The 23459-nt window shown below is 40.2% G+C and overlaps 1 protein-coding gene across 5 annotated transcripts in view; it reads left to right on the top strand.

Moving 5' to 3' along the window:
• The window catches only part of SLC11A2 (solute carrier family 11 member 2), a 74555-nt gene extending 53502 nt beyond the window's left edge, over nt 1-21053 (top strand). For 3 of the 5 annotated variants that reach the window (XM_042448712.1, XM_042448713.1, XM_042448714.1), the window contains 6 exons: nt 1082-1231; nt 2389-2462; nt 4910-5063; nt 8227-8280; nt 15401-15433; nt 20266-21053. In XM_042448712.1, the coding sequence (XP_042304646.1) occupies nt 1082-1231; nt 2389-2462; nt 4910-5063; nt 8227-8280; nt 15401-15433; nt 20266-20343 (543 nt within the window). In that variant the 3' untranslated portion in view covers nt 20344-21053. Of the gene's footprint in view, nt 1-1081; nt 1232-2388; nt 2463-4909; nt 5064-8226; nt 8281-15400; nt 15434-19665; nt 19775-20265 lie in introns of all 5 variants that reach the window. The other 2 variants (XR_006101848.1, XM_042448715.1) reach the window with 2 other exon arrangements.
• The last annotated feature ends 2406 nt before the right edge of the window (nt 21054-23459 follow it).

The following is a 23459-nucleotide window of genomic DNA, read 5'->3' on the forward strand; positions in this document are numbered from 1 at the left end:
ATGGGAGACAGAATGGCCCCTTGAGGGACCCCAGTTTTAAGGGGCCTCTCATCGGAGCACACGTCTCCCAGCTGCACCATCTGGGACCTCCCCGAGAGGTAGGAACGGAACCACTGGAGCGCAGTGCCCCCGATTCCCACCTCTGCGAGGCGCCCCAGAAGGATACCATGGTCTATGGTATCGAAAGCCGCTGAGATGTCCAAGAGCACCAACAGGGACACGCTTCCCCTGTCGATGCCCATACGGAGATCATCGACCAAGGCGACCATGGCCGTCTCAACCCCGTAACCCGCCCGGAAGCCAGTTTGAAATGGGTCCAGATAATCCGTTTCATCCAAGACCGCCTGAAGCTGGATCGCAACCGCCCTCTTAGGATTCCTTAGCACTGAGCAAGGGCAGTTAAAGGAATCTCAAACTGTATTTATTTCTGCAGTGTGTTTTAGACCATGGTGTTTAATCCTCAAGCAGAATATCTCAAAAAGAAGATAGCAATACATGCATATAGTGGGATCTGTGTGGGATACCTCTTACATAGAAGGCAGAACTTAATCCTTACAATTTGCTGCTTGCCTTCCTGCTGCACATTTACTGCCTGATAACAGTCTATGAATCTTACTCTGGTGCTGGTGGGTTTTGTTTTGTTTTGTTTATCTTTCTGTTATTTTGCAGTTTAGCCAGGTTTCCTAATCCAGGACGAGGAATATTACATAGTAGATTCTATTTGTATCTAATAATGTATTCTGCTTCAGGCAGAACCCAGCTATTCTGATTGTGGTGGGTATATAATTTTGCAGTCAAATGTCTTTCCTCTCCTCTCATGGAATCACATCTTGGTCCTGCTCCTATTCATGTAGTGTAGCAGTAGTAAGTGCTTCAATTAAGCTCAGCCTCTCTTGTTTTGATTCATTTACCAGATCTTTAGGTTCAGGTTTGCTGCAAGATTCATATTTTACTGCTCTGGGAAGAAGAATGTACCTGCCATGTGTAGCATTATCCCTCCCTACAGTTTTTTCCACCATTGTTCATTTGTTGCATGCTCTGCTGGCTCCTCCATTTTAATCCTGCCCATTCTTTGTTTCAGGGTTTCCTCAATCTGAAGTGGTCACGTTTTGCTCGTGTGGTTCTGACCCGCTCCATTGCCATCACCCCAACCCTTCTGGTTGCCATTTTCCAAGATGTGGAACACCTGACTGGCATGAATGATTTTCTCAATGTTCTTATGAGTTTACAGGTAAAGGCATCACCCTACCTAAAGAGCAGTTATAGCAATATATATAGTCCTAAAATAGGTATAGGGACCTAGAATCCAGTTTTGAGAATTGTTAATTTAAAATTAAGTCTATTAGAGAGGGTCCAGAAATATGGTGGGATTGAAGGTAGGGATTTTCCCCCGCAAGGAGGGGTCTTACTACAACCTCTTTCAAAGTTACAGGGACTACCCTTTCTCACAGTGAGGAATTTACCATTCCCCATGCATCTGAGGAAGTCGGCTCAAGTCTATGAAAGCTCACAATACCAGCTTCTTTCAGTTAGTCTCAAAGGTGCTACAAGATCCCTTTGCATATTTATTGTCCAGACTAACAGGGCTATGTCTTTGAGAAACAGAGGGAAAACCAGGTATTTATTTATTTGATTTATATCCTGCCTTTCTCCCCGAAGAGACCCAACATGGCTCACAAATAAAATCTAAAAACAAATACAATAAAACAATTAAAATATCATTTAAAAACAGTATAAAATTACAGGCATTAAAACCACACTAAAACCATGGTATCTACCCTATATAACGAACACCCAAGCCACCCCATGATTATACACCAAATGCCTGCCTGAATAGAGCTGTTTTTGTTTGCCTACAAAAGGCAAGCAAAGAGGGGGCCAACCTTGCTTCTCATGGAAGGGCATTCCAGAGGGCAGGAGCAGCCACCAAGAAGGCTTGCTCTCGTGTCCTCACCAGGCGAGCTTGTGATGGTGGCAGGACTGAGAGAAAGCCTTCCCTGGAAGATCTTGGGGTTCTAGCAGGTTCGTATGGGGGGTATTTGGGCATGCTTAGGGGAAGGATGTGGCACTAGGGGGCTGGGTCGGAAAAATTGGGCTATGGTCTCTGTGCAGTTGCATACTCATTCTCTAAACATTATGCAACACTCACTCTCACTCATGAATAGGAATGATTTTTAATGCAATAGCCTCACAAATGGGGTCCCATTGTGGGGAACAGGCGGAATATAAATCCTAGAAACAAACAAACAAATAAATAAAAGTAACGAGGTGGGGAGAGGATAAAAGAAGTTGCTCTCGAGTTTCAACCATCCAGATTGGTCCAGATTTCACAAAAGCAACAAAAGGAAGAATACATTATTCAACACAATTTCCTTTAATTCCTTACAGCTTCCTTTTGCATTAATCCCAGTCCTCACATTCACCAGTCTGCGTCCTGTGATGAATGACTTTGCCAATGGCTTGTAAGTATGAAGAACACCATATATCTCCCTCCTTTGAGTAATCAAATAATCTGGAATCTATAAAACATCCCGCCTCTTCAGAGGTACTTTGTAAGGGGTTGGAATGTTGTTACCACTTTGCCAAGTTCAGCACCTTACTGTCTGGTTGCATTTCCCATTCTTACCATAGTACAGTACTGATAATCTTGTAGTACACTTAAGATGTATTTTGTTACTGTGGCAGAAAGTTTTTGTGATATGAAGTATAATATATGAATGTGAATATGCCCATATTTATTATGTGGTTGCACACTATCAAAACACAGGATGCCCACCATATAAAAATATAGTACATAAAATAAATATTGTAAAAAAGACAAAGAAGTAACAATTTAGCAGTTAGATAAGATTTTAAAGCATAATAAACAAAGAATAATTTAAAAGGAAAAATATGTCTAAATAACGATTCCATAAATCTTCGTAGCAGATAAAATGAACTTTGCAACAATTTATTAGCATCCAGGAATACCAAGTACTAATCAGACGATCTTCCATGAAATATATTTAAAAGTGGTGTGATATGTCACATTATAAAATATACAAAATCATACTAAATAGATGGTCTCTTGATCCATCTCTGCATGAACAGTTATGACTTTTGTAAGGAATTCCATAGAAATAGCCATCCAGCACATTACAAGTGATAATGCTGAATCAAGCTTTGGTAACAATTATGCAGTATTTAGGGACAGTCAAATTTTCAAGATAGCTTGCACCCCTAAAAGCATGCTATATATGGATGTACACACACACACAAAATATTCTTCTTTTTCCCAAAAGGAAAGAAACACGAAACCCTCACATGTAGGACATGTAGCCAGCAGATTTGCAGCTGTTCTTCCAAAGCCAGGCCCTTACCATATCATCTCTTCAATATGTGACATATCTGCATGGAAAAATTATGCACACAAATGCCACTGGCCTTTTGGCTAACCTATCGTGCACATCTGTTGCCACCACATGTAGAATTCATCTTTTATCTCCTGGCCGGGAACTGAATTCTGCACAGTAGTTTCACAGTCTCCTGTCCAGGCTTGGAACTGGTAGGATTTGGTGGTAGCAGAAATAGACCTAGGAACAGATATGTGATTCAGTAGGATCAAAACTGCACACAAGTGGCCATTTCTTTAATTTCTCCTCTTTAATTAATGTGGGAGGAAGAAACAGAATTGCAATTAAATGCACTACTCTCTTATTCAATATTGCCAAGATGGAAATGGGGCCCCTGGGGCCAGATCCAGTTCTCTTGTGCTCCCAGTCTCCCCCTCTGAGTTTCTCCAATTGTTCATGTTCCTTTCCCCATGAAGCTGTCCTCATTTGGTGATTTCCCAGATCATGTATGTCCCCCTCCCCTCCTATTTTAAGACACTGAAATTCCTATCCAAAGGCTACATTGCTGGCACTAAAAGCTTTAAATTAAAATACATTAGCATTTTTGGTTCCACCCTTTGGCCCTGCCCACTACCAGAATGTGGCCCTCAAGAAGTTTTCAGAATTGAATTAGCCTTTGGGCTGAAGTAGGTTCCCTAACCTGGACTTAGGGCCTGAACAGACTGGCCAAAATAAAGCTGCTTCGGGTCACTTTGGAGGTATGCTGTTTAAATGATGCATGCATCCTAACAGGCTGGAGCCATGTGAAAGCCACTATCCAGTCCTGAGGACTAGAGCCTAGCTTTGGCGCAGCTTTTGGCCTCTTATGATGCATGTGTCATTTAAACAGCATACCTCCAAAGTGACCCAAAGCAGCTTTATTTTGGCTTGTTTGTTCAGGCCCTTAGTGAGTTGAATCCAGAGCAGTGTGGATGAAACTTGGTTCACCTAGCTAAGCTTTCCAAGAATTTGCCCACAGCACAGGTGGGGGAATTGCTAGAATTTAGGAAAGCTACTTTGCATGAGCAGAAGTGCCTGTCTACATTCAGATCCAAGTGTAGCTGCTTAACTTTGCTTCCCTATGTTTGGTATACTGAAAGAAATTAATGTTGCCCTTCTTGCACTGCACATGAAAGCACACTCTTGCTTCTTTTTCCCACAAACTTTGCATCAGTTTCTGACCACAAACACAGAAAATTTCTGTCTTATTGCAGAGTTCCAGGTTTATTGGGTGTTATCTATAAAAGTTCTGAATTAACTTGCTTTTGTGAGCCTTTGAATGAGCACTGTGCCTGTTCTTGTGCCCTGCATTCTATTCTTAGTCCCAACTAGAGTAGACCACTGAATCAGTGAGATCTGACTTATCAACTTGTGTGTTGTCTTATCATTGAATGATTCAACAATTGATTTAATGGATTTACCCTAGTCAGGACTAACAATAGGATTCCAACTATTGTATTTCTCAGCTGTTTTCTTAGGTAGTAATTTCCAACCCATCACTTTCTGTTGTAATGCTGCTTTCTTAATTTGATTTCTAGAGGCTGGAAGATTGCTGGAGGAATTCTCATTCTTATAATCTGCACCATTAACATATACTTTGTTGTGGTTTATGTTACTGCCCTGGGACAAATGGTATTGTATGTGTGTGCTTCCATTCTCAGCCTTTTCTACCTTGCCTTCGTGGCATACTTGGTAAGTGAACATAGGGGTTGGCATGTTTTCTTTTCTTTCAGGCGAGGCTGGCAAAACTGTGGCCCTCCAGGTGATATTATGCGGCAGTACTCATCATTTCTAACCAGTTGCCATAATGGTTGGGCCTGAAGAGAGCTGTTGGGATCCAGCAACATTTTGAGAGCCATAGGTTTCTCATCTCTTCTTTAAAGATTTCCATCTTACTATGGCTTATCTCTTCTTTGAGCATAAATATTTTAGGCAAAAGGCTGTTACTAGGATCTGTTGCCTTAAAAGCATGATAAACTGGGGGACAGGCATCCATTTCTCACTGCTATCCTAATTGCAATATTTGATCCTTTTATTTCACTACACTTCAATTTGTAGCTGTTTGTGTGAGTGTCTCATATTCCATTTTAAATTCTGCCATCTGGAGAAAATGAAGTCAAATGAACAAGATAAAATGTGTTCAGCAGGCCTCATGATAATATTCAGACATATTTACAGAACAGTGCTTGTGTCTCTAAAAACACATGTCCTTCAGAACAGAGGACAGGGATCTTGCTTTATCTTTCTAAAAAATCCCAGTCCCCAGAGTAATGAGCAAACGGATCTCATCCGCATTGGCTCAGCAAGTTACATACCCAATCTTTTAAGCATGGGTGAAAAGTTTTCTTATGAGACTTAGAAGTAATAAATTAAAACATACAGTCATATAAGGTGGTCTGAGAGCTTTTAAACTGTTGCTTTCAGTGGTAAAAAAACCTCTCTGATAGACTAGGGAGCATGGTTCCTGGCATGTGCTTTGAAGCTGAGCTGACCCTGAAAACAATGCTACCTTCTCACATGACATTACAGGAGGTGTGCCCTTTCAAAATAAATAATAGGCAGGTAGGGCCATTTTCTCATAAGGAAGAAAATGGTGAGCCCTTACACCATTGTGCATTGCTCTTGAATATATTACCATGTAAACTGTCAGGATTCTGAAGGTCCCTAAACTACAAAAGACCACTGACTCCCTAGGGCAGCTTTGGGCAACTCCAATCAGGTAGGAGTCTCTTTCCCCTCACTCCATGCTTCAGATGGTATTAATTGGGTGTGGTGATGCCCCCAACCTTATTTCCTCCCATGTCAACTAAGGAGCTAGCTAGATTAAATATTCTTCTTGGAGTGAGTTTTTCACCAGGTTGTAGGACCTAGCTAGACTCAATATTCTCCTTTACCCATAGACGGAACAAGAAGAAGGTGTGAAATACTCCCAGACAATACCTGTAGGCAACATCTGGCAGTTCCACCCCTATCACGGTTTCTCCCCTCATTCCTCTTCCACATGTGGAGAAGGAGGAAAGGAGTGAGGTGAGGAGGGCAATCCCTGCTATTTAATTACTAATCAGGATAAGGTGAGGCTCAGGAGAGGGAGACTTCCATGCCATGGACAGAGATTTCCCGCCCCAGTAAAGACCTGCCTTCTTGTTTCATTACCCATGACATCTGGGAGTTTTAAGCCAAAGCCACTTGACATACCTACAGTTATATAGCTCAATTAAACTCAGCTAAATTTGTATACTTCTGACATGGCTACTGGCCCATAGAGTGGTTGCAGGTCTGAATAAATACAGTACATGAACGGGTTCATACAGTTTATGTCAATTTTTAGAATTGCAGCATCCAACTATGAGTAAAGTTCTTTGTGCTGGATCAGGCAACACTTCTTTTTTAAAAAAAAAACATTTAATAGTGTACTTGTTAAAACTACAGGGGGCACTTGCCATTTTAGAAGATGTATTGCCTTGTATTTAATAGAAAAGAGCAAATGCCTTTTCTTTAATATGGTGCCTGCTGTGACTTGTGTCTCATGGAAAAACAAAGAGTGCTGTTTTGTCAGAATTGTCTGCTAATGCTGTTAGGCATGTTTAATTGGATCAGAGCTCCTACACAGAACTAGGAGAGTTACTTTTCAAAATTAATTGGTTCCAGTTGTTTGTTGCAATGTTAACAAGATTAATTTGTTGTTGTTGGTACTTGTTGCAATATTAAACAATAATTTATTATTTGCTCATTTGTCTTTTTGGGGGTGGAATCTTAAAATGGATGAGAGAATGGAATAAAACCTGAAAAAAATCAACTAAAAAGGATCTTTAAAAGCAAATCTAGAAACTAATTAGAAAACATTACTTCTTCTACACATAAGTCCTCCTGATTAGTAAACAGATAGCAGGAGTTACCTTCCCACTTAATGCATTAGTTTTGAAATGTAACTTTCTGCTCTTACTTTGTGCTGCCTCCCCATTACAGGTAATTATGTTACTTGTAACTCAGTATTTCCAAGGTTTGTTCCTACAGTTACTACAGTTGCTGAAATTTCTGGGCAGAGCAATCCTATGAGGGCAAGAGAAGTGAAGAAACACCAAACCAAAAGCCCTTGTTGGGCTTCTGTTGGTAGGAGACCAGATTGAGCAAAGTGACTGCAGGGAGAATAAATATGCCACCTGAGTTATTTCCTCCTGTTCAGATGAGGAGGGCTTTACATCCAACAGATATAACACTTTATTCCAACCCACAACTGGCATGCCCCTGCCTTTTTTTGCCTGCTCCAAGACTGGAGTCCCAAACTAGAAAAAGCCTGTGGTCCTTGGGACACACTCCCAGGGAACAGAGACCTATGGTTTCAATCCAGGGTGCCATTTTCCATTCCACTGAAAGGCTTCAGTGCACTTTCAGGGCTGCCATTTAGGGTAATGCCATGCCATTCCCAATTAAGGGAGGGTGTCCCCCCCCCATTTCTGGTCTGTGGAACAATTGTTTTTAGCCTAATTTCTAGCCACCTTGAATCCCATTTTGGGAGAAAGGCAGAGTAGAAATCCCTTAAATAAAATAAAGTAATTCCAGGGTGTTGGTTTTGTTTTGTTTTGTTCTGTTTTTTTAAAAAAACTTTTTAGCTGAAAATTTAGAGAGTGCTGGGGATTTTGCAGAAGGGTGCCAAGGCTACACACTTAATAGGAGGAACAGTGGTGTTTCCCCATCATTACCCTGCCCTTTGGTGTAAAACTCTTTGAGCCCTTTTGGAATGATGCTCTTTTCATTTATTGTAGCTGTTAAAAAATACTGTATGTAGTGGTGATCCTGGCCTCCCCCAACAAAACTTACTTTTTCATTTTTATTTATTCTTCCTCTGTCCTCCCAGACTTGGCAGTGCTTAATTGCTCTCGGGATCTCCAGCCTGGCCTGTGGGCACACGGTAAGAGTCACAAGAGCCTTGCTTACTGAAGAGCCGCCTTCTTCACCAATGAATTAAATACTGGGTCTGTCTGTATGCAACAGGTAGCCATCAGGGCCAGTGTGTTTCTATGGTTTACTCTGTGAACACATCCAAATGTATGTGCAGTTTTGCACAAAGTTTAAGATTGTGATAATGATGTAAAATTAATCATAGATGTACATAATGAGAAATATTTTGGTTGTTCTTCTCCTTGTTGTTCCCCTATAATCACACACAGGAGAAATGCCTGTGTTTCTGTTGTAGCATCTGACTGACAATGTGAGCTCTGCTTGTAAGCTAACAACACTAAAATGCTTTGGACTGACATTGTGAGCTCTGCTTGTAAGCTAATAACACTAAAATGTGTTGGAATTTATTTAAAGAGTAAGTATTACGGGACTTATCCCATCCATGGCGATCTTCTTTAAAAACATTTAAAAAAAATTATTGATAGCATTAAATGAAGTATCATAATTTCCACTTCAGTAGAGTGGGACCAAATGAGCTGTACTGATATCTGTAGCTAGAATGAGAGCATTTTTGCCTGGGCTGTGTACCCAGAGCTTGAGAAAGTTATTTATTTTGGCCTACATTGCCTAGTACCTGTCAGCCAGCCTGGCCCAGTGGCCAGGCTGGCAAAGGATTCCAAAAAAGTAACATTTGCAGGCTCTAAGTAAACCCTCCAAAATGTGATAGGTGTAGAAGACAGACTCCCTGGACATAGTACAAGAGCACCGGGGCTAGCTGAAATCCTGTTTGCTTCTCCATGCCAGGGAGCAGTTTGTCCACAGCAGAGCATTTAGATCTCCAAATCAAAATGGTACAATCTAGGTAATGCTTTACCAGTTGGTTCAACCTAATGTAAAAACACTATCCCATCATATAAATTGGAAACTTCAGTCCATACCTTCTGTTAATGATTCAAAAAGTGTGTAAATTATGCCACTGAGGCTGCATTCTGATCACCACAAACTGTTTGACTAAGCAGACATATGTAGTGGTGTCAAGCCAAGTAAGTTCCCCCTTAAACACGCATGCAGTGCAAGCATCAAGTGGTTGAGCTGTCTTCTGCCTATCAGAAGACCAGTCAGGAAAAATAGAGTTCCATGGAGTGCCTGCACATTTTGGCTAAAGAGAGAGAGAAACAATTCTTGGCTTGGTCATCCCCACTATTTTTCTTTGATAGAGGGATTGACTAAGGAAAACTCCAAAGATGTGTAAGCAACAGGAATGTTTCTGATGGTGTTCTTCTGAGTAGCTGGCCTCACAGAAGTCCCAAACAGCTATCTCAGTTTTCTTTAGTGCATGTTTACCAAGCTGTACTTAAGAGATAGTACCTAACTGTGAAAGTGTTTCTTTTCTCTATCTCCAGCTGATTTTGCTGGATTACATTCAATTGGTTTTTCTTGACCAGAAGCATGTGGGGCTAAAAAAATTAACACCAGCCCCATATGTAAATGAAATGTGTGTTATGCTATTTGGTGTGCAATTCTGGGGGACAGCAAGGAGAAAGTATTTTATGTTCATTGTTTACAAGTTTTAACTTTTGTGATTCAACTTTGTGTAATGTGGTAGTGTCCGTATTTCCCATAATTCCTTGTAGCAGGAACATCAGAGTTACAATCAGGTTTTCTGGGTCACATAGCAAATGTGAAAATTTGAACCCTCTTCTCTACTCAATAATCTCCCAGTAGCATTATAAAATATGTGTACTTACAAACACATATTTTAAAATACATGCTTGGTTAATGTGGCATGTGTTGTAATTGACCCCTTCTGTCTTTCTTATCTGTCTATATATCTTTATTTCTCCTCTTCCTGTAACAGTTTTTACCCTCATGTTGCAAGATTGTCCATCTTGTCATTGCAAAATTAACAGGGAGCTTGGTGGTGAGGGAAAACTGGTGATAGCATTAAGAATTTTTTAAACTTGCATCATTGAGCTTTGGGTGGGAGAGGTAGTGATTAATTGATTTCTTAGATGCAAAGTACAGTTTTTTTAAATATTCATGAATACTCATTGAAAGGAATTTCATATTAACTTCAAGAGGCTGTAGTACAGACTGAAAAAGTCCAGTGCAAGTACCTGAGTCTGATTACAGGTTGTGTATGCTCCTTAACTGTAAAGTGTGGCCCACAGAGAGGCTCACCACCCAGCTTCCTTTAAAAAAGAAGAAAAAGTGGGATTTGGCCCTTAGATGTGCCCCAAATAACTTTTATGTTCTTAAAGAAAAAGAAAAAATTGAAGAAAAACCTTGCAATTTGCCTCAAGCAACACTTGCTTGAACGTTATGTCACTGATCTGAAATGTAACCTTGATCTCATAAAATTAATAAGTGTATTTGTTTTGATGAGCTGGAAATTTCAGTACTAACTTGTTCAAACGTATGCCATTAACGTTGTTTCAAAGACAGACATTTGAAAATTTTGGATGTAGTTTCCAAATGAAATTAGCTGTTGAAGGATTCAGATTTTGATTGATTCCAAATTTTTATAATTTTCCTTTTCCACACATGCGCTGTGACACTAACTGCCCTCTTTGGTCGATGACGGGCTTGTGATTGCTAGTTCGGCTCAAACAAAAGTAAACCCCATATATAGAGTGGTATAGCTTGACTGCTGTCTGAGCTCACCAATACATTTGTGTGTTGCTCGTTAAAAAAACAAACTCTGTTGCTAAATGTTAACTTGAAATGACTAGTGCTTTTTTGGAAACCTGTATTTTCTGCTCTTTGCTAAAAAGCAGAAATTGAGTTTACCTGGAGTTTTGAGAATGCTTCACAGGTTAAAGAGTAACTCTTTTATCAGGATTAACCTTTGTCCTCCTGTTCTGGACAATTCTAATACATAGTTAAGGATACAAAAGTCCAGTTCGAACTGGAAAATTTAAAGAACACTAACCAATATTCTGAATTTGAACCAGTGATAGTCACTAAAATATCCTACTAGTCAGCTCAGTAATAAACTCCTAAACCAAGGGATTCTGAGCTGCCTATACAAATTTCTGTTATCACCTCTTCAAAGATGCAACCAGTCCTAAAATGTAGGGAATATAATTAAACCATTATCTGTTGTCTTAAAGGTGGTTTGTACTGAGGGCACTGAGTATTAGTTGTGTTTGAGGCTTACTCTGAGTTTTTGCATCTTGTGTTTTGTACTGTGAAAAAAATATGATTGCTAAAATATTTTAGAGAGGAAAAACTGTGTGTGCTTCAGGTTTTCATTGGGGCTTAAATGGAACTGTACCCTCACAACTGTACGTAGTCATATAAATGTGATAAAATGTATTCTTTCACCTATGGTGTGAAACAAGAAAAGTCTAGTGTTCTGCCTCACACAGCTAGATTAAGCATTAACTGGAGCTTTCCTCTCTCCTTCGTGAACACTAAACTATAACTTCCCACTTGGTACCAGGGTTTGGATCTCTTTCCTATTGTAAAGTGTTTTGAGTTGACCATAGTTTGAGGATGTGTGAATTCTTGTCAGCAGTGCTGATGCACCTCCATTTGCATCAGAGGGGTTTGCAGAGGACTTTAGTCATTCTTGATGGATGAGCTTTCACTCATCCCATTGTGAGCTGGCCAAAGCTTGCTGAAATGAAGTTCCTAAATTTTAATAACTACTTTCCTGTCCATCTCACATCTCCACTTGAGTGCTCTTCTTTTGTAAAGACCAAAACTAATGTAGCACCTCAAATAGACATCATTTTTAAATCCTGTTTTGCAGACTCTAAGGATATATCCTATAATTTCTATATAAACTTAGCAGCATGACTTTAAATGTTTTGTGGAGTGCATGGTTTTATGTCTTCAATTTTGGATAGCCATATAGTTTACACTGAGGCTTGCTTGGAGAGTCACATTATTAAAAATGGCCAGCAGCCTTCAGCAACTCTAATTTTTTCTTCTATGCACTTTAACTCTGTAAGTTCTCAGAATGAAAATAGATAGCCTCTTGGATGTCAATTTCTGTCTGACACTGTTTGAATACGGTACAAGATTTTGAAAATCAGAGCTATGTAGCAATCATGTACTAAAACATCTGCGCTACATTTTGGCTTGTATAATCTGTGAAAAAAATGTCTTATTTTTATCTAACATAACCTAGTCTGTATAAGCAAAAATTTCAATTAAAAATGGAATATTTTTCAACTTGGGTCTCTTTGTTTTATAAAATAAAATAAACAGCACAAAGATTATCTGATAGATATAGTGGTATATACTTTTTATCACAAATACACAAAAGTGTTGTTTGCAGGATCAGCGCACACATGTAACCCAGTCTAAAAAACAAGCAGTTCTTCTTCTCCATTCACATGAGTGTGGAAAAATTCTGCAGGCCCATTGGCAGAGGACGCCTTGCTGCTGAAAGGGATGTGGATGTACCTATTTTCTCACATGCAGTTCTATACATGCAGATGAATCTGTGCAGTCCATTCATTCACCCAAGGCTGCAACCAGTCAACCACACAAAAGCAAAAATTAAGTTTGTTCCTTTGAGACAAAAAATACACAGAAGAAATAGTCCTGTTAACTGGCCATTAACAAGAATGGTTATGGCCATGAGTGGAGGATAGAATTAAACTTGAAGAGCATAGCATAGCATAGCATGGCAATTCTTTTTAACACAGAGATGGACATCAAATCATGATTGTTGTTTGACTGCAGTTTCCAGCATTCTTCACCATTGAGTGTGCTTGCTAGGACTGCTGAGACTTACAATCTGACAACATCTGGAGGACCAAAACTTTCCCAACCCCTGCTATAACAGATTAAAGTTTTAAATTTATTTCGCAATAAGGACCAGCCAGATTCTTCTGCAAAGTGTAACATCTGGATTTAAAGAAAGATTCTATTTAAATACCTTGCTGAATATATGCTGCTAGATCTGCCTTTGCCCATTTTGAATAAAACCCTTTTGAAAAGGGAGCTGGCAGCACTCATCTCTTCTTAAAAGTAGCGAATTCCACTAAGCTGTACAACCTGTCATGTTTTCCTCCTTGAACTTTACCAGGCCAAGTTCTAATGTTGCTGAAGGAGTAGAGCCCTTGTCAGGCCACAGTATCGTGCTATATTTGGGGATGGAGAGGGGAATACATGCTCCTTGTTTGAAATTCTACATCACTACCAGTGGGCCAACAGATTATAGGAAACAAACATGGACTTACATCCTGTTAGTGAGTTATACAGATGCACTCGCTAGTTCATTCTGTAACTCACGGTTTCTGTTGAGAGGTCAGGATCTTCTGTCTTCCTCACACAATGATCAAAACCCCCTCCAAGCTTATCTTTTTCATGCTGCTCACCACTAACACAGCCATGTAGGGAAGCATCTGAGAAACAGCTGGCTATGTCCCTATAGTAAGAGAGAGCAACTGTGCAGGGGACAAGGATTATTTTTCCACCCTGTGCCTGAAGTGATGCAGTTTCTCTCCTGGATGTCATTTTGGCTTATTTTCAGCTGATTCTTTTAAAGATTTGTTTTGTGTTTTTTGGGGGAGGGACTTTGAAGAATCAGGGGAAGTTGACCTCATGTATAAGTCGAGAGCAAATTTGGGGGCCAAAAATATGGATTTTGATATGACTCATGGATAAGTCGAGGGTAAAACAAAGGGCATGTAACAAAGGATCTAAAGTATGTAGCAAGGAAAACAATGCCAAAGAATTTATAAGATTCCAGCAGGCATAGCTCTGCTCACGCTAAAGCCTGAATGGATGATAAAGTAGAGCTGGCTCAGTGCTTCCAGGACAGGTTTCACTCTTGCCTTTCCCCAGGGGATAGTTCATTTTTTAATATGAGTTAAAATGCAGTATGTTTGTTGACCCATGGATAAGTCAACTCAGTTTTTTGGGGTCAATTTTTTGACTAAAATCTTTAGACTTATGCATGAGTATATACAGTACTAATATGGCTTGGGTCATTTTGGGTGGTTTGGGGGCAAAGATTTGCCCCAAAATTGGTTTGGAACGTTTGGGCATAAATTTAGTCTGGGGATTTTTAGGAGCTTCAGAGGCTGAACTTGGGTGTATGTGGCCTGCAGGCCCACTTTGCCCACCTCTACCCTATAGGCAGCAGCTCAATGGTGAGGGCATCCTCTAGGACCTTCTAGGGGTTCTCTGGAGGTCCTAGAGGACAATGTTGTCATTGTGCTTCTGGATGTAGGGCTATAGGCAGATGCTTTTCAGACATTTCCTGCACTCAGCTGACTACTACACACTTGCCAGGGTGGGCAGCATGAAAAAGATGAATTTCTAGGGAGATGAAACAAGAGACTTGGTGTGGTAACACCTGTGAAACTTTTCCACTGCATTTCTGTGAGGCAAACAGAATCTCAGGTGACATTTCCTTGTAGGCCACCTTATAGGGACAATAAGCACTCTGTCTTTACTTTTAGGCCTCTGGTTTTACCAGAGTCCATTTTTTTTTCACTGAATGATGGCTGAGGGCCCAGCAACCTACTAACCAACACCAACTTGTGACACTTGGCTTTAACTCTCCATCCAATCAATGCAGGTAGCAACAGAAGCTTTGAAGTAAATTGTCTTTTTTTTTTTTTGAAATATAGCAGACACCAGATGGGGGAAATGTGTTTGCAATGGTGGGAAGATCAACCAGGGTGTCTGCTGATGTTAATTCATGGGTGGGAGTAGATATGGCTTATCTTGCATAAGTGGAAAGTAGCTAGTTTGGTTAATAAAGATGAACAGATATTTGAGGATGCACATTAGAAAATACACTGTGTCTAAGTCCTCTGTTAATTATCTATTCCTAGTTGAAATGTATTGCTGTATTTCTCTTTCTGTTTCTTGTGGTTTCCTATTTTGCAATCCAGACAGTAGATTTACTGAAATGAGTATACATCTTTAGTAGTCTCTTTCTACTAACACAGTTAAGTCAAATAACCAACAGATCAATTAAATAATCTTCAGATGACTACTTCCAAATTAGTAAAATCCTTTCTAATATATTATAGATAAGCACAATGTGCAGAATGAAACGACTCATTCTCCTCTTACACACAGGTTAAATCAAGTTATAACTTGAATTCTGATACAATATGTATTATGGGTATTTTCTCTTCCCCTTCTTTTATTACAAGCTTTCCCTGCTATCTTCAAGGGACCCAGAAGGTGTAAGTAATTCTTTCCTCTAAGAAACCTTCAGCTTAAACTCTGTACAATATATAAAACACACAATACATTTTGATTTTCAGTTCCCAAGCTCATTTTGTTAAATTCCAATGTTTTAAACAGTTTGTCTATCTTTTTAGATCCATCCCTCCATAATTTAAAGACCTTCCATAACCATGAATTCTGCATCAAGATTCAACCATTTATAGATTTTATATATTTAAATATATATATAAATCCCAAAAGCAAACCTTGATTTTGCTATTTTATGTAAGGGACACTATTGTGCCATTCTATTTAATTGGACATGAGCATCCACAGATTTTGATATCCACAGGGGACTTAGAACCAACCTCAGGAGATATAAAGGACCCACTGGAAAAGCCTAAACTCTTCTCAAATTTCTGGTTTTTCAAAAGTGGTTTTGAATTTAATGGGAAATAACCATTAAAAGTACAACAGACTTCAAAATCAAATCTATGACCTCTTAAATTTTATCAGTCTAGCAGCTTAGATGCAACACTCAGAACAATGTTTGTATCTAGCTGCCAGATAATCTTGGGTCTTTTTAAAAATGTTTTTTGTAGAAGATACAGTAGCACTAATGGAAAAGTTACTTGTCATGAGACATGTAGAGGATGATGTCAGTGGGTGATGTGTGTCTTTCATGAGGACTGCTATGTTTTCCAGAAATAATATGGACAAAGGCTCCATTCCTATTGCTGTGGCTTCAGCAACTCAACTGTTTCCAACTGAAATAAATTCATTTAAACTGCTCACATTTTACTTGGTTTTTGGAGACCCACTTATGAGTATGTGGGGTGTGGTTGAATTTCCTGCACATAAATTAGGACATTATAACATCACAGAACTTGGAAGGAATCACAAGATCCATCCAGTCCAATCCCCTGCCATACAGGAATACACAACTAAAGCACTCCCAAGAGATGGCCAACCAAACCTCTGTTTAAAAATATCCAAATCTCATGATCACTCATCCTACTAATAAAATTAGAGATTTTACATAGCTAGTATCCACAGCTACACGTAAGAACTACCATAGGTGACTGTCGAATCTTGCCACTCCATATACAAACAGAAACTAGTATCTCTCTGACACGCAAGTGAAACAGTAAGAAATTCATAATGTGTAAAGTGGTTCTTAGACCGGGGAAGTAGGAAATATTTTCTTTCTGAAGCATCACTGTGCTCAGCAGCTGGTTGAAGTATTAATCTTGAGGCCTGCATATAGTTCCCCAAACCTTAAAATCCCATGAAATTTGCATGTCTTGATCCATTGAGTCCTGTGGATGCTCCAGTATGTATGGTCAAGGATCTTCAGTCAAAAGAAAGAGTCAGGTGCCCAAAGACGGTACATGTACGTGTCTTCTTCCAATAAAGTCGATGGGGAAACCCCACATAATATTCCCACAATAAAACTCTACATTCGCAGGTATTTTATGAATGGGTTTAATCATCTTGGAGGTGGAGGAGCCAAGTCACACCAACTGGTCACTCCCCAATATTAGAAGGTGTGTGTGTAGTTGTACTAGTTCTTACATATGCAGTGCCCCCCTTGACACACAGACAAATTTTGCTAAATGGATTGGGGCGAAAAAGGATTCATTTCTGAGTTCTGGCATGAGGCAATTGCTTCCACAAAATAATGTTTTTAAAACAATAAAAAATCAGTTGGTATGTTGCCCATGTAAACCACTCATTTCATACAAAAAAGTGAAGTTGACATAACGCTCATAAAGGGGGAAAGGGCAAAATACTTATTAGACTAACTCTTCTATCAGGCAAATTGAAAACATGGAAACGTGGTCAAGTGTTCAAGATCGGGCAAGATACTACAAAAATTGGAGAATACATAAATTGTCCTGGTGTTGAAATCACAGTGTCTGAATGATGTTCCAGGATGGAATTAAGGGATACAGCCTCCAGTTTGTGTGTGTGAAAGAGACTCCCAACTAGGTGTCACCATTCATGGAACTGGCATAATCAGATTCATGACACAAATAAATACAATATTCCACTGTATGAGTACCGCTGAATTACAAAAATACTTTCTCAGCTCCCTTACCATTAAATGTCTCTTCCCAATCTGAGATACATTTATCTCATTGTGAGCTTCATGGAGAGGAGGCCCACTGAGAAATCTCATGAGACCTACAGTGATTTCCACTCTACTAAGCTATTAAGTTATGCTTCAAGCACACCATGCAGAGAGATCATCCCAGTACAACTTTGTGAGGGGCACAAAAATGACTGGAAAGTGATTCAGCATCACATATAATCTGCATTCTAGCAGCCAGCTGCAACCCACAACACACCACAGACCCAGTTGTGTATGGCCGGGCTTATGATGTAATAGCATTTATTAAATTTCAACCCTTCTGGCAAAATTTACAGCAGCCATTTATCTATGGAGGTGAGGAAACAGATTAGCAAGGTCAGAAGTTGCCAACTACAGACCAAGTCAGAAAGAACAAAAAAATGGCAATTGGTACCTTAAATTCTCAACTAAAGCCCCTCCAGGATACACAGAATGTAATCCAGAATAAATGAAATGATTAATCCTCACAGGACTTGCAAAGATGATCTACCCTTGCTTAGGGGCAGGCCCGCAATCTAAATAAGCTGCTTACCAGTAACAATGAGTCACAGAAACAGGAGATAAGGACCGAGGAGCAAAGGCCTACAATCAGCGCCAACAGTCTACTTATCTATTCAAGTAACACAATCACATGACCAAACAGCAACAACCATATTATCAAAGGCTCATTCATCTACATATTGTCTTCACATATACAGCATCAGTTGCCAACAATGATATTTGGTTATTAGTTAATATGCGGTTTAGCAATTCAGTCTCACACTCAAGAGCATGAGTGCTGGCATATCAGATTTAGAAACCAGTTGGGATGCATTGCGTTATTCTGAGTCATGGAGCAGAGCTCAAAGTCATACCCCAAGAAGAAAGATGCAGTACTAAGTTGTAACTTGCAAATTGAGCAGTGTAGACTCTTAGCCCAGCAACGACTGGCAGTGGCAAACACGCTACATAAAACATCTGTCCCTCTTTTAAGTGCAGATTTTAATTTTCCTTCTTGCTTTGCCTAACCACCACATGGCCCCTGGACTTGATAGCTGTGACTGCACAGTGTGCTCATTTGATTGAACCTTTAATTAACATTATGCTCTCGTTTATAATCTTCTCATTATAGTCACACACACACACACACCATTTCTTGCTTTGCTTGACTTTTTGGCTTCACTTTATAGAAACAAGTTCCTCCTCTCTTCTGTGTGATCAGAGTATGTGTGTATATATGCATATATACAGTCACCCCTCCAAGTCCGCAGACTTGAAATCCGTGGACATGAAAATCCGTGCAGGGTGATTGCTATTAACTTTAATGGGGCGCACGCCTGCAGCGTGTGCCATGCATGCATGCGCTCCATTCAAGCCTATGGGGCTTGAATATGTGCGAGATTTCAAACTCACCGGAGGGGGATCTGAAATGGATCCCCCACAAGTACAAAGAGGTGACTGTATATCTACCAACTTCAGGTGATCATGGATGTAATGAAGTGAGCTCTGGCCCAGAAAAAGGTGTGATCCAACAGATCTTTTAGGACTTTGCATAGTGACATTACGAAGATACCTTATACTGAGTCAGACCACCTGTACATCTAACCCTGTCTTGATAACCCTAACTGGCAGCCAATCTCCAGGATTTCAAGCACGTTTCTTCCTAAGCCCCTACCTGGAGATCCTTGATGTTATTATTTCCTAATGCCTGCTCATCTAAGTACTGAACTAACCAGCCCCAATCTGGCTTAGCTTCCAAAATGAGACACAACTGGATATGTTTAGGGCAACATGGCGGTATAAACATTATTGCTGCTGCTGCTGCTGTTGTTTGCTGAAGCAAACTGACCTGGCTACCTGTCTAGAATTTTTCCCAGTTTAGATGTAGGTTTTATATAATCTAAGATGATGATTCCCAAATTTTGGTTCTCCAGGTGTTTTGGACTTCAGCTCCCAGGAGGCCCAGCTGCCTTGGCCAACAGTCAGGAATTCTGGGAGCTGAAGTCCAAAACATATGCAGAGCCAAAGTTTGGGAATCGCTGATGTACGGAAAGGAGAGTAAAGAAATAGACATTTTGAAAATAAGAACAAAAGGGATGCCATACTTTTTAACCTACACTTGTCTTCTTCAACCAGGTTCTGTCAATACGTATTAGATGAAAACGTCTACCATCATCATGCTGGCTGGGGATGGTCAGACTTGTAATCCAAAAGAATTGGAGGGCATGGGAAGGTTGATATCCAGGTATTTTCTGTTAGCTTCAACGTGGACAGCATTGGCATCAAAATTGTAAGAGAAAGAGGTTAAATGCTGAGCCAGCCTCCTGAGAAACTCAAGAGTTCAAAGTTCAGAGAGGAGCTAGCCTTTCCTTGACAAATATTTTCCCCTCTCTGGAGGATACTTCCAGGTCTGGGCATGCCTGACTTTAAGAACCTTTTAAAGGCCCCATACAGACAAGCCAAAATAAAGCTGCTTCGGGTCACATTGGAGGTATGCTGTTTCAATTATGCATGTGTACTAAGAGTCCGGAAGCTGTGCCAAAGCCACAATCCAGTCCTAAGGACTAGAGCATAGCTTTGGTGCAGCTTCTGGACTTTTAGTAAGCATGCATCATTGAAACAGCATACCTCCAAAGTGACCCAAAGCAGCTTTATTTTGGCCTGTCTGTATGGGGCCAAAGTCTGTTTTTAAGAAAGCATTCCTAATTGTCTACTTCTTTTCTCCTCCTTCTCTAGTATAATCTGGGACTCATCTCTCATCCTGAACTCTTCCTCCTCAACAACATTGATGCTGAACCAGTCCTGAGTAGGTGAATCCTTCTGAACCACAGAAGATGGGAACTTCTTTTTAAAAGGAAAAAAAGCCCTCCTATGCTGCACATTAGTTCAGAAGTGAGTGTGTATGGCAAATGGAGACAGACTTCTCTTTTGCACGAGGAGCACAAGTGAGAAGCAGGGAGGGGGAAGTGGTGCTATCAAGGATTGTTTGATTCACTGGAAAATAGACTTCTTTAAAGATGCCAACAGTGAAGGCTGTTAAAGGGCTACTGACATCAAACACTGTGAAGGGGGAAGAATTGTACTTAATGGTTGACGGACTTCTATCTTTTTATGTGGGTCACTGCCAAACACCTGCAAAATGCAAGAGGAGGACATCACCAGAAACAGAAGAGCAGTTATTAAAGGAAGGGTGTTATTCTCTTCTTCCATTTAATCCTCTCCCCAATACACACATCCTCTCACCCTGGTTAGTTTTCTCCTAGTTGGGCTTATTCCTTGGAGCCCAAGTGGAAGAAAAGTGGCTGAATGAGAGTTGCCTGTTGGGTTGAAGAGGAGGCAGATGAGAGAGTTCAGCCCTCCTTTCCCATCTGCTGTTCCCCCCCCCCCCCTTGAAATATTTCCTTTTTGCCTTACACATTTTGGGCAGTGAGTTGTATATCCAAATAGCTGCCCCATGACCTGTGTTCTCGTGTGACTCGTTTGTCTGTAGAATTTTTACAGATTTTTAAAATTTTAAAAAATAATTTGAGTAGCCATATATTTATCAGTGAAGGTACTAACTCTGTGATTCTAATGCAGAGCACTATCTGTCTTTCTGAGATATGAAATGTCTTCCTAGCCCTCAGATTTCTAGAAGCTGATGGATATTATTGTTGAAATTAAGACATACTCTTCTTGAAATATTATAATCTTAACTATGATCCTGTTGGCAGTGGACTGGAGCCAGACTTAGTCATGAACTAACTTGAGTCAATTGATATTAAGCAGTCCAGACTAATCATGTTAAAGTCTAGATCCAGTCCAGTGAGCTCAAATGAAAACTAGAAAGAGAATTTTGAAAAATAACACTATGCAAGAAACACATATTGACACAATCCACAAAGAACAACTTCTTCACATACCCCAACAAAACATCTCCTTCACGTAACTTGCTCTTTCAAAAGGCAGCATAGAAATCCCAGAAAAGAATGATGGAATGAATAGAGATGGAACAAGAGTACAAGTCCATGTCCCAAGGAGAGTTTGGACAGAAAAGTTGCTTGATGGATTTCCTGGGGAAGTTAGTAAACTTTCCCCGGAGACAGTTCCTTTGTGACTTTTTATTTGTTCAACATTTTCCTTCTTCCAACCACCCAGTATTAATTGTCTCAACCATCCCCATTTATGTATGGTGATATTATCTGCTCCTGGAAGTCACACAAGCCAAACTTTCTTGGCCATCTTGAGTTCCTGAAGACCACTGTTTTCATTTGATATTCAGGCATATTGGTTTGTTTTTAATGTAGGATTAAGGAGACCTAGACAGAAAGGGAATTGTTCGCTTCTGTGTGGTTGTACTGCAGACTCTTTTTAGGACTAAATGGTTGAACATTATGCCTTTTTTACCCCCTAACCTAGATGTCAATCATACCCCCCCTAAAAAAATGGATGTGGAAAGCATAGGACAATGGAATCCAAGAGAAGACTTCATTATCAGTGTTGTGACTAAGGACACATGTGCACAGTTAAACAGTTTAATTGCCATGGCTTTCTCCCAAGAAACTTCGGTGGTGTGATTTTGTGACAATGCTTTTGAATGTGCTGGCAGCATGGTTAGGGAGCCTCTGAGGTAATGGTATGGTCTCTTGGAGAGCAATCTGAGATACTGTGGGCCTTCCTTTGTGCAGGCAGAGAGGGGGGGGTCTGTTCTTAAAAGAGGCAGGTCCCTTGCTGTGGTCCTCCCTTGACTGGGAAGAGGGAGCTCTCCACTATGGTACTAAGGACAAAAGGGGTGTCTGTGGGGTATATCAGAGGTTTTGGATCTACCAGACCAAAAAGCTGTGTTATTTCTTAGCCACGGATCCCAAATTGCCAGGCTGAGTGGGTAGACTGAGACTACAACAGCCCTAGAACTGGTCCCCTCTTGCTGGAACCAGTGTAGGAATAAAGGGAAATTAAAAAGACAAATTGACAAGAAGGGAATGAAGGTGATATGAAGGAATGGGTAACAAACCCTCCTTCCCAGTATCTTCTGCCTTGGGGACTGTAAGCTTGACAGGACTTTGGTAGTGGTTCCTCCTCCTGGATTTTTCTTAGCCTCTTCAGAAGGATTGCTGAGCCTAAGAAATACAGTTTCTGGGCATAGGTAAACTCTGATTCAGCACAAGGCCTTGTTCAGAACATTTATATCCTTTCTGAATGATATCACAATAAATCCCATTGTCTCCCTTTGTGCCACATATATTCTACCTGTATATTTCAAGTTCTAGACAATTCAGAGGGTGAGCTCATGTATTACATAGAGAGTTTCATTGTTCCAAACAGAATAATGTTGATTTAACTTGCAACAGAATATGTCTAGGCTGGCTTCTGTGTTCTTTCTCAAAAAATTCTCTACGCTTTCTTATGGCTGGCAAAATTCATTCAGTGCAGAGAAGAAATGTGGTGTTAGGAATTTGAACATGGCATATCCACTGAATCCATGAGATTCAATAGTAGCTATCATTTTTGAGAAGCAGAGCAAGTTATAGCTCTTGTGATGCAGGACAGTGATAAAAAGATGCAAATTGCATTAGATAAAAGCTTTCTAGTTTAGAGAGACTTCTCAGTTCATGAAAGATATTCCCATCTTTTATGTGTCCTTATCCCTTTACATCCAACTCCCTTCATCCATGATCTGACTGTCCTTATGTTTATTCTTCTCTTTATATATACAGTACAGTATCAGCAATATGTTTTCTAATGTGAAGTCGAAGGCTTTCATGGCTGGCATCCATAGTTTTTTTAGGGTAAGTGGCCATGTTCTAGAAGAGTTTATTCCTGACATTTTGCCAGTATCTGTGGCTGGCAGCCTCAGAGAATGCTGGAATGGAAGAGAGTTGGGTACACACACACACACACCCCTGCGTAAGGAGGAGTGTTAACATGTAAATCACTCCTGGGTCACACAG

Source organism: Sceloporus undulatus, chromosome 2 (assembly GCF_019175285.1).
Source record: "Sceloporus undulatus isolate JIND9_A2432 ecotype Alabama chromosome 2, SceUnd_v1.1, whole genome shotgun sequence".
Taxonomy (NCBI): Eukaryota; Metazoa; Chordata; class Lepidosauria; order Squamata; family Phrynosomatidae; genus Sceloporus; species Sceloporus undulatus.